A 12030-nucleotide genomic window follows, 5' to 3' on the forward strand; every position below is an offset into this window, starting at 1 on the left:
TACATCTGTTTTTCGCAGATCTATTTAATGACTGATCTTTGTCTTGACTTAATCTGTTATAAATTGCCACACCTGTCAGACTTGGACTCCTACTTTGAAATGCTGTGATAACATTGTTTTTCCAGATGCTTCTGTTTCCTTAAGGAATACACCTGAATGTACCAGTTAAATATGGGCAGGAAACCATGCAAAATAAATGAGAAATACCCCAAAATAAAATGCCAGCGGACACACAGAATACACAATTATTTTGCTTTCCAAGTTATTAAAACTGTTGCTGTGTTGGCTAAGAGGAAAAGATGAATTTTCCTCTAGCGTAGAGTACTTCTAATACTTGAGATACTGACATTTACCTGGTATCTTTCTAATATTAGACACCTTGTGCTCAGTGTAATACCCAGGGGTAAGAGAGATAGTTTTTAAATGCAAAGACTACATTCAGGTATCCAGACAGTGTACCAGATGGGCATCCTTATTTACTTGCATGACATTTTGGGTTGCTTCCCTCGGGAAATACAGCAGCAGCAGTTACTAGTGAGCCAGTCATGTTAAATGATTTGTTTGTTCAATTGACCTTAGCCTATAAGCAGTAATTATGGCGTGATAGATGGTATCAGACCAATATGTTCATTTTCAGTACATATGTACAGTCAGTGCATGAATAGCTGTGATCACTGTGAATAGAGAAGAACCAGTTTGGTATGTAGTTGATATATAATGCATAGGAAAAATGAATCTGATTCTTTTTGCCTTGTTTTCTAAATCCTGTCTGTTACTTACGCAGTCACAACACTGCTTAAAATGCTGTGATCAATACAGTTCCTGTAGAGAGAATGATAAACCTTCATTAAACCATTCAGTTGTGAAGAGTCTTATTAAAACTCTTGCTAAGTTTTTTAGCTCACCCTAAGTACCTTAAATTGGAGCATAAAAACTGCATGTATTGAAGAATAAGTCTTTATTTCTCTAGGTAAGTGTAACAGCATTATCAAAATTCAGTTACCTCATCCTAGGACTACCTGGGAGGGCTGGGAGTTGTGAATATTAATCATAGGCAATTTCTAATAATCAGACAATCAGAAGAATCTCTATTTCTGAGCAATCTTTGTTCATCTCGAACATCAGAAGATGGTGTTATTCATTTCCCATGGAGTTTTTGCAGATTTCTGCTCAGCAAACCTTACTGTTGGAGATCTCTTTGTGTTATACATGGAATCCTGGTACCTAAAAGGACTTAAAGCATAGATTTCACTGCTGAACTGGAAGCCTGATCCATGCATAAGTCTTGGGTATTGCAACCCATACCTTATATCTAAGCCTATGTACAGGCATGTTGTTTTTGTTTTCACTTTAAGCTTCCAGTATCTTCTTATCACTAAATTGAAAAAGCCAATCTGAAAGAACAGTGTTCCCTGCAAAAAGTAACAAAGGCGAGTTATCGTGAACAATAGCTCCCTCTTCTGTACCAAAGAAACAGCATAAGGTCCGAGTCCGTGTGTTCCCAAGTCTGAGTGCTTGGGAGTGTGCAAGTAAGCCCTCAAATGCTGGCTGTCAAGTGGTGACTGCAGCAGTGCATGTGATGTATTGGAGAAGGTGACAAGGATCACAACTTTCTCAGCAATCTCTTTTTTCCCAATTCCACAATGGCCAGATCCTGGTAGAGGAGCAGCTACAAATATCTTCCTGTATGAAGATGTACAGTAAATGTTTAATTTTAGGTGAAGCTAACTTTTATTTATTTACTTAGCACTTAACACAATAGTTAACATTTTTCTCAGATGTTCTGTTTGGATGCTTCCAGACTTTTATGTAACCAGCTATCACCAGCATGAAGAGTAGTGCACGGAGTTTTTAAGCTTGAACAAAATCATGTCTTGTTCATTGCAGTTTTGAAAGAATGAGAACAAAGGTTATAAAACACACTGAACCTTGAAAGAAGGTATAAATTCAAGTGGTTTTAATGCCTGGAGGTTCTTTTCGTTTGTAGCATAACATATAACAAATCACACTGAATCGGAGGGCTGAAACTGTGCTAGTTGATAGTATACTTGACTGCACTTTGAGTGCTTTGCAGGTTCCAAGTTTGTTCAAGTCCAGTTCTTCAACCATGAAGGACAGTGAAAACGAAGACAACTTTGTATTATCAACTGACCTGTTTGTTTCAGGCATTCTTGTCTATCAAAAATTGAACCTTGTAAACTGCATTTATTCTCTAGATATCAGTAACTTTTGTTTTGTTTTGTTTTCTGTTTTTAAGGTGAAATCAGTCAGAGCCCCAAGCAAAGATTTTTAAAGATGAGGTTTTAAAATGCTAGGTGGGTTTGAGCAGCAAGATGAAATCTGCTTTAAGTGAGAATTAAAATGTTGAGGTGACAGTGAATTTTCTATTAATTACACAACTGGAGTCCGAGAAAGGCATGATAAACACATGGAACAAGGAATTTCATGAAAAGACCTTCAAAATCTTTCCTAATGTCCATCTTAAATTTACCTTGGCAAAACTTGAGGCCATTACCCCTCATCCTGTCACCTGTCACCAGTGAGAAGAGGCTTGCCCTGCTCTCACTGTGAGCACCTTTCAGATACTGGAAGAGAAAGATAACGTCTCCCCTCAGCCTCCTTTTCCCCAGACTAAACAGCCCCAGCTTCCTCAGCCTCTCCTCATAGGGCTGATTTTCCAAGCCCTTCACGAGCCTTGTTGCCCTTCTCTGGACCTGCTCCAGTACCTCCTGTAATGAGGTGCCCCAAAACTGAACACAGTACTCAAGGTGAGGCCTCACCAGTGCCAGGTACAGGGGCAGGATGACTTCCCTAGTCCTGCTCACCACACCATTCCTGACACAAGCCAGGATGCCATTGGCCTTCTTGGCCACCTGGGCACACTGCTGGCTCATATTCAGCCGACTGTCCATCGGCACACCAAGGTCCCTTTCCGTCAGGCAGCTTTCCAGCCACACCTCCCCAAGCCTGTAGGGTTGCCTGGGGTTGTTGTGACCAAAATGCAGGACCTGACACTTGGCCCTATTGAAACTCATGCCGTTAACCTTGGCCTATTGATGCAGTCTATCCAGGTCTCTCTGTAGTGCCCTTCTCCCCTCAGGCAGATCTACACTCCCTCCCAACTTAGTGTCGTCAGCAAACTTAGTGAGGGTGCACTCAATCCCCTCATCAAGATCATCAATGAAGATGTTAAACAGAAGCAGCCCCAGCACTGAGCCCTGGGGGACACTGCTTGTGACTGGCCACCAACTGGATTCAACTCCATTGACCACAACTCTTTGGGTCTGGCCATCCAGCCAGTGCTTCACCCAGTGGAGCATATGCACATCCAGAGCATCAATGTCTCCATTAATGTATTTATCAAGGAAAAGCTATACTGAATAACACCTGAAAATGAGTTTAATACTAATTAAATGGGTTTTCTGCTTGGAAACAAAAGATCTTCATATGACTCTCTCTAAATTATACTTCATAAACTTATTTGGAGTTTAACTTTCTAATATTCCTTGCACAGAAAGACAATAAAGACAATTATATGAAGTTCCATTAGTTCACAGATGGTTAACACATAGAGATAGAACAATGAAAATCAAAAAGAACCTGATAACAGTACCAGCAGCACTTTATCAATAATGAACTGGCTAATTCAAAGATAATTGTAATGAAATCAATAAGTTTATAGGTGTAATGTCCTTCTGAAAGTAAAATCTCAGACCTATGTTACAAATGAATCTTTAGACCCATGTATCACCCAGGAATCTGGATACCACTGTGAGTGGAATGTTCAGGAGACAAACAAATGAAGCCAGATTCACACTTTAGATTCGGAGGGCGGACTTCAACCTCTTTATGTCCATGGTTGAGAGGGTCCCTTGGGAGGTAACTTAGGAGAGTGTGGGAGCACAGGAAGGCTGGGAATACTGTAAAGAAACTGCTCTAAAGGTGCAGGAGCTGACCATCCCCAAGTCATGAAAGATAAGCTGAAGGGCAAGGAGGTCGGGCTGGCTGAACATTTGGCTGGACCTCAAGAAAAAAAGACAAGTTTATGGTCTTTTGGGGGTTGGAACTACATGATCCTTGAGGTCCCTTCCAACCCGAGTCATTCTGTGATTCTGTGATTATGATCTCTGGAAGTTAGCAAGCTACTTATGAGGATTACAGGTATGTAGTGAAGCTGTGCAGGGAGAAAATTAGGAAAGCCAAAGCACAGCTAGAACTGAGCTTGGCTGCTAAGGTAAAGGAGAACAGTAAATATTGTGGCTGCCAACCCCCTCTCCATCATTTTTCAGCACTCTTGGCTGACCGGGGATGTCGCATTGGATTGGAGGCTATAACATTCTGGTACAGAAGCTGGCTGTCCCTGGTGCGGACAGACTCAACTGGCAGAGCTGAGGGGAGGCTCCTTCCCGCCCAAGGCAGCAGCCCCGCCCCGCCCACGTCCGCAGAACCCCGGTCCTCACCCGGATGCACAACCGGAGGGCGGCTCCCGTTAAAGCGAGTGTTTCCGCAGTGCATCGCGCTCCACCCCGGCTCCTCTCGCTCGGCCGCCGCTTCTCCTCATTCTCCCGTGCCCCGTCCCGCTCGCTGTCCGTCCCTTCTCGCCGTCCCTCCGCTCTGTGCCATGTTGCCGCGGGTCTGCGGGGCCGACCTGCCTTTGGGGCGGCTGCTGGTGGTGGTGCTGGCTCTGGCCTGCGCCACGCGGGCCTCCGAGATCACCTTCGAGTTGCCCGATAACGCCAAGCAGTGCTTCTACGAGGAGATCGCTCAGGGCACCAAGTGCACGCTGGAGTTCCAGGTAATAGGAGAGCCCGGATCAGCGCCACGAGGCCTCGCATTGGGGCGAATGGCGGCAGGGCGGTGCGGGGCCACACGGAAACGGGCTGCTCCCTCATCTGCTCCTCATCAAACCTGTGCTCTGATCGTTCAGCAGCTTTGTTACCTTGTTTTAAACATGCTCCAGGGCTTTGGTGGCTTTCTTAGAGTGAGAAGCACAAAAATGAAGGCGGTATTTGAGGTGTGGCCTCATCAGTGCCATGTAAAGAAGGGGCTTTCCGTACTTTGTAACAGATTGAACCTTTATCTTATTAACAGAAAACTGCTGCACAGCTCTGAGATTCATCAGGCCACAGCCCTGGCACTTCTGGTACCTCTGAGTCTGCTGCCACTGACACCAAATTGTCAACCCCAACAGTGTGAATTAAGGCTACTTTAGGGGAGCAGTGTGCTTTTATGGACCAACTTTCCCCTTTGAAGTCCCGTATTTATTTTTTTTCTTAGTATTTTGGGGGATTTTGCCACCAGATAGCTTTGTGCTTTTGCAAATACACTCCAGGTTTGCCCAGCTGAAGTGCTGCATCCTTTGGCAGTAGTCTTAGGGAAGAGCTGAGCAGAGGCTCAAGGAAGCTTTCTTTATAGGAAGAAATCTTGGGAGAGCTTTAAAGGTCTGAAAACGCATCTTTATTGTGTGTGTGTAAACTGGTTAGTGATGCCCTTGTAAAATCTGAAATCATGCCTTAAAGATAAGCCGCTATTTCTGTGCAGAATGTTTAAAAAAAAAGCAAAAATCCCACCTTTTTAAAGTTAGCTGCCTGTAGGGCAGATAGTTGTCAGCTCTTTTGCTATTTCTGTCTTATTAACTTCATGGCTCTGATAACTTGATAAACAGGAAAAAATAGCTGTGGAATCACATGAAGTGTACATCACATCCAAAGATATGCAAACAGATTTGTGAAAGATACTCAATACAATAAAACTAATTGTACTTTAGAACGTTTTTGTATAATACAAAAGGGACAGGCCTTCAGATATGAGTATTTTCCTCGTTCAGCATGCTTTGTCTAAAAAAGATAGAAATTTGAAGTGAAAATTAAGCTTAAAACTACTAGCCTGAGGGTCATGAAAACAGCATCTGAGCATCTGAACTACCAGTGGAACATAGTACAGAGGCAGAGTATCTTGTCTGCTTCTATGGAGTAATGTCAACAATAACCGAAGCCTGAAATAAAAGTGAGTCATGAAGATTGGAGTCACTCCTGGGCGTTATCTGAATGTACTGGTTTTGAAAAGCAGTGGTTGCTGCCAACTGTGCAGGAGGGAAGCAGCGGACCCCTCAGTAACACTGCTTTGTTGACAAGCTGGTATAAGGACTAGGCCTGTTGTAATACCTGTTTTACTGGTCATATGCCATTCCTGCTGAGCTGAGCAGCTTGACCAAACAGGGTAGTTATGCTCCTTAGGCCATACAGAAAGGAGCTGTCTTACAACATCTTAACAATATCAGCTCACATTATTGATTGCATGGAGAGGTGGTGGATTTAGTTAACGGTTGGTTTGTTACAGCACTGTCTTTTGCTGCTCCATCAAGTTTTATCTATGGTAGCCTTTCCTCTAGCGCAGTTAGCTATAAGAAAGCAACTAAAATTTCTTTTGTCAGCTACATTTTCAAAGAGTTTATATTTCATATCTTGAGTTTAAAGTTTTTTTTTCCTGTTATTTTCTATGTGTCTTCCATAAAAAGAGTGATTTTTGCAGACTGGCTTTAAACAATATTCAAATTAATGTGTTATATTTCAAAATATACTTGTAAAAGTTAGAAACTGTGGAATACCATTTGACAAGTTGTATTTCTGGTAAGAAAGGTATTAAATGTCTTTTTTTTTCTTATCAGGTGATCACTGGAGGCCATTACGACGTTGACTGTCGATTGGAAGATCCTGATGGCATCGTACTGTACAAAGAGATGAAGAAACAATACGATAGCTTCACATTTACTGCATCCAGGAATGGAACATACAAATTCTGCTTCAGTAACGAATTCTCTACGTTTACACACAAAACTGTGTACTTTGATTTCCAGGTTGGAGAAGATCCACCGCTGTTTCCTAGTGAAAACAGAGTAACTGCACTTACCCAGGTAAGATGCCCTTGTGCTTGACAGCAACTGTTAGCTTGAAAGAACGTTGTTGTTTTTCCAGATTGAGCTGAATTAGATATCTGTATCGCTTTTGAATATCAGTTGGAACTTGGACAGCTCTTTTACAGGGACAGTGAAAGGTGAATGCCTGAAAGTAGAGGGGCTTGGCATTTTAGGATCCCTTCTGCAGAGTAGAAGGCCTCTACAATTTATTAATGACACCAGTGGTAGAATGTAGTGGGAAACCTCTTCCTGAATCCCCCTGAGAAGAATAATTTGGGGCGTGTTCAGACACCAGACTTGTAAAAGATGGTTAAACACCAATATAAGTGCAAGTAGCTCTACTAGAGTGTTAAACTTTCTCCTTAACAGTCATAGAATGATAGAATGGTTTGGAAGGGCGCTGAAAGATCATCTGATTACAACCCTCTGCCACAGTTGGGGTTGACAACCACTAAATCAGGCTGCCCAGGGTCCAATCCAGCCCAGCCTTGAACAACTCCAGGGATGGGGCATCCACAGTTTCTCTGGGCAGCCTGTTCTAGGGGCTCACAGCTTTCTCTGTGGAAAAACTTCCCCCTGACATCTAATCTAAATCTTCCTTCCTTTAGTTTAAAACCTCTCCCCCTTGTCCTATCAATAAAACATATAATAGATTGTGCTGTTTGTTCTTCAGGAAATCCTAATTTTAAGTGAAAAGCTACCTGTTAGAACTCAAATACTTTGAAGATCTGTTGGTTGATTCTGTGATGATCAAAGCAGAGTGAGGAGTCCTGACTTTTACTCAGACAGCATGAGCTGAACATGGAAGAAGTTTGTGAAAAATGATGTAGGGTTTGGAAAACTGCCATCACAGATTGAATGGGTTAAGTGGTGAATTTGGGCAGGTTTTCCTGAATTATTTGTTTTAGGGTTTTAGCCACTTGGAAACACTGAAAAATAGCAGAATTGTTCTTTCTCTAATCCCTTTTTGTATGCCTAAGTGAGGGAAGTGTCTCTTGATAGAAGAACATGTTAAGTTAGCGTGGTTTTTGAGCTGTTATAAATCTTACATGACAGACAGTAAAGAACAACATAGCTGTGTAAATGTATTAGAAGGGCTCTTAATGGGGAATGCTGCATTTGTTTTCTTCTCTAGATGGAGTCCGCCTGTGTCTCAATTCATGAAGCTTTGAAGTCTGTCATCGATTATCAGACTCACTTTCGACTGAGGGAAGCGCAAGGCCGCAGCAGAGCTGAGGATCTGAACACAAGAGTTGCTTATTGGTCGATAGGGGAAGCAATCATTCTGCTTGTTGTTAGTATCGGGCAGGTATTCCTCCTCAAGAGCTTCTTCTCAGATAAAAGAACCACAACAACCCGCGTTGGATCATAACTGGTAGTGATAATGCTTCAGGTCATTATGCACTATTAATCTGTATAGTTACTATTCTCCAATTAATTCTAGGTACAAAGGATCTAAATATGTGCAGCATTCGAGTGTGTCTACCCATCATCTGTTAGAATCACAAAACAGACACAAAAAGTTATAGAAGGGACACATGATAACATTCAGAAAAAGAAAAAAACAAAACACTTCTGCTTTCTGATTCCTCTATTAAACATTTGCATTGACCAGCCTATCTATCTTTTTCTTATTGTAATCCAAATTGAGGATTTTTGGTTTTTTCCTTTTTTTACCAGGGAAATTATTTATCTGCAGTATAAAACTTTATAAGAACCAAGCAATCAAATGTCTGATATGCAAAAGCAATGCATATGAGAAGTGTGGTTTTATTATAATTTCCAGGCTGAGTGGATTGCATTATAAACAAGCAGATGTGATGAACTGTAATGCTGTTTTGATTTGCTGATTACATCCTTTGCTTATTTGTTAATCTGTTGCAAGTGTGACACTACGTCATGGCTCATTCTCTGTCAGCCTGGTGAATCTCCACTTTCAAAACACTTTAAATTTTATAGTTGAGTGCATTTGCTTAAGCATGTATTCTTCTATACTAAGGTATAACATTTTTCCTCTTCTGTGATGTTTGTTTTACTGAACAAACTTTAAACTGAGACTACTCAGGAAATAGATTTTCTGTTTTTAAAAATCCAAATCTCCAAATTCGTTTTAAAAACTTGCAATAAAATAGAGAGTTGTAACTTTGTCACTGAAGCTGTGCAGTGTCTGGGCACGCGTTGTTGCTGCTTCTTGTATTTAAGACCAGAGGTAGCTTGGTTTGTTAGGCAGCACAGCACCAGCACTGGCCGAGGCTATAGTACATATGAAGCACATACAGAGGTTTTTAGCAGATTGTTTTCCTGTTCAGAGGCCGATTTGATATTGATACTGCATTGCACGTGTGCTGTAAATTTTATTTCCTTGTGTGTGGTGCACTGATACAGTATGGCCTTGTGCATCTGATCGCCACTCTTTTATTTTTGCTAGTGGTCAGAAAATGTTTTAAATATTTCAGGTTATCTTTTGGTAGAGTTAATAGCCACGTTGTTTCCACTGCTTGTGTACTTAGTAGCTTATGTACTGTAAAGTCTTGCTTTATTTGGATGTGGAAAGAAGTAAGTGTATGAACATACATGTAGCTTAGATTGAATTGGTCAGCTCCTTTAGGTGCTTCTGGAGGAGAAAGTAGACTTGCAACTTGTAAATGCACACAAACTAAACAGAGGTGGGGGGGGAAAAAAGTTGTATTGCTGACTAATTCAAAAGATGCTTCCTAAACTAATTTTCAGCAACCAGAGGAAGAATGCTGTATCCTCATTCATAGCCTGTGTTATCTCTGGCAAAAAAATTGAGACCCTGAAGAATTGACCTAGGATAACTTCATTTTAAACATTGTGATGGTTGAAAAGTGAACCGTGTAGTCATCTCTGTTTGGGGAAAATCTTCTTTGGAAATCAAAACAAAACAAACTGAAGGAGCTAAAAAATAAGTTAAAAGGTTATGGAGGTACTAAAATGCTCAGTTTAGGATTATGTGTACTGTCTTGTATTGAAATTCAAATACTGCATTATCATTTTGGAATGCAGGCTTCCAAGAAGTAGTTAAATTCACAAAAAGCAAAAAAAAAACCAACACCCTGACTATTCCTTTCTTTTGAGACAGGTTTGTGCCTAAGAACTATGTTCTTAATGGTACCCATATGTGTGTACTTCTGCAGCTGATACTCAGTAACTTTTGGCTGCTTTGCACTCAACAGTGAAGCAAGTTCTGCACTCTGGGTGCAAGTATTGGATGAAAACACGATTTAATTAGCAAATTGTCTTCTGTAATCTGCATTTTGAAAATCACTTCTGTAGCTTTAATCAGAACAAAGACATTTGTTTTAGAGATTGAAACTTTTTTTTTTTTCCTTGCTGTGTTCTGTGTGCTATTAAAATTGGTAAACAGTGGGGTAAACCAAATACTGGCTGTCCATCGCATATGTCTCTATTCTTTCATAATGTTTGAATGTGTAAGGTGGGACTGCTGTGCTCAATATTACGCCCACTGCAGAGGCTTAGTGGACTTTGTCATTAAAATTAGTTATCTGAACCAATCCTTTGATATCTTGCTACATAATATGCAGCAATAGTTTAAAATGCCTTCATTTTGTCTTTATTAAAAACATGGCACAGACACCCATTTAAACATAGCTGTATATAGTTTTTAAATTGTGACTGAATAGGATATAATAAAACACATGCTAATATGCAGAGAGTGAAGAAATGCTTTGTGACTTTTCATTTGAGCTGCGTCTTTTCGTATATGAAAAGATAGCTTGATTAATGGTGTCATAGACAAATGAATTGCCATGCATTAATGGGGATACAACTGTGTTTTTAACTTGCTTAAGACCCTCGTTTTCAGCTATTCCTTCAATGTTTTGTGTTTACGCAACTTCTTTTCGTGTTGTGAAATGTCAGTTTTTGATTTAGTTTGGAGAAAAAACAAACAAAACCTTTGAGTAAGACAAGAAACAGACTCTGTGAATACTGTATGGGAAAATAAAAAGTTAATATATGATTGTGGCCTGTTTTTTTCGGTCTGCATTTGGGAGAGGGGAGCCTTATTCACTTACAAGCTGAATGACAATCTGAGTATCAACTTGTATTTTAATACATTGCAGTGAAAAGTTTTATCTACCTGAGCTTTGATCACTCTTCCATTCCTGTGCATTCAGAAGAGATTCAATTCACTGCAGCTGATAATTAGCTGCACGTTAAGGTCACTAGAGAAAAACAAAGTTTCAGTTCTGATTTGTAATGGTGGGGCTGTGGTTGGCCAGTGTTGCTTGGTGGGGGCAATGAGGGCCATGGCTTCCTTCTGACATGGTGCTAGCTGCAGCTGCTGCCTTTCTTTGTGGTTCTCTAGATGGGAGCTGATCAGCAGTTGCTTTGGTCTAATGTAAAATATAGCTCATGTGTTGGTGGATGTGTTTCCAAAGCAGTTTGTTCCCACTCTTGTAAACCACAGAGTAGGATCTTCAGGATTTTGCTTAAAAACAAATGCAGAACTACCCTGCTTAAAAATGTTTGCATTCAGGAAGTGAATGCACAGTGGTGATGGCGACCTCATTCTGAGCCCTTATCATTCAGAACACTTAGATAACTTATATCTTCTTAACATTCATGTATGCGTATTATTATATATCTATCTGTATAGGCAGTTGTGATGGAAAAAGAAAAGTCCAGTGCCTTAGAGGTTGCAAAGTTTTTAGTTTTCTCATAAACTTAAAATATCTGAAGTTGAAAATGGAAGCCAAGCTTCTTAACTCTAAAAATACAAATAAATGCACTTAAAGAAAATGTGGAAATCATCACTGCATACATGATAGAAGGCAACCTGAGTAACAAGAAATCATCATAATATTATAAACAGTGAAAAGTAGGAAGGAGAATTGTATTTGTTCTGAGATGGCACAAGTGGCTTTTTATCATACAATATATTTTGCTTTTGAATACTCCAAACAGAATTTATACCAGTTCAGAAATACTAGCGGAGTTTTTTTCTTGGAGTTTGTTTTTTTTTATTAACAGGTTTTTTTAAGCTTTTAAATTGCTCGGAAGAGATCAGTAAGCAATAAGATCTAGCTAATAGAGCTTACCGGATTTCCAAAGGGCTTCTAATTCTGTCT

General features: G+C 40.4%; 1 protein-coding gene across 1 annotated transcript; it reads left to right on the forward strand.

The window, feature by feature from the left end:
- The first annotated feature begins 4458 nt into the window (after positions 1–4458).
- Positions 4459–10919, forward strand: TMED7 (transmembrane p24 trafficking protein 7). The gene is made up of 3 exons (XM_015849989.2): positions 4459–4795; positions 6668–6913; positions 8052–10919. The coding sequence occupies exons 1-3, from the start codon at positions 4622–4624 to the stop codon at positions 8286–8288; spliced, it is 657 nt and encodes a 218-aa protein (XP_015705475.1). The 5' UTR covers positions 4459–4621; the 3' UTR covers positions 8289–10919.
- The last annotated feature ends 1111 nt before the right edge of the window (positions 10920–12030 follow it).

Source organism: Coturnix japonica, chromosome Z (genome assembly GCF_001577835.2).
Source record: "Coturnix japonica isolate 7356 chromosome Z, Coturnix japonica 2.1, whole genome shotgun sequence".
NCBI classification, from domain to species: Eukaryota; Metazoa; Chordata; class Aves; order Galliformes; family Phasianidae; genus Coturnix; species Coturnix japonica.

Excerpts from the sequence above, each read along its gene's own strand:
- TMED7 (XM_015849989.2), top strand. The coding sequence starts at position 4,622 with ATGTTGCCGCGGGTCTGCGGGGCCGACCTGCCTTTGGGGCGGCTGCTG. Across the intron at positions 4,796-6,667 it reads AGTGCACGCTGGAGTTCCAG|GTGATCACTGGAGGCCATTA; the intron begins GTAATAGGAGAG and ends TTTTCTTATCAG. Across the intron at positions 6,914-8,051 it reads GAGTAACTGCACTTACCCAG|ATGGAGTCCGCCTGTGTCTC; the intron begins GTAAGATGCCCT and ends TTTCTTCTCTAG.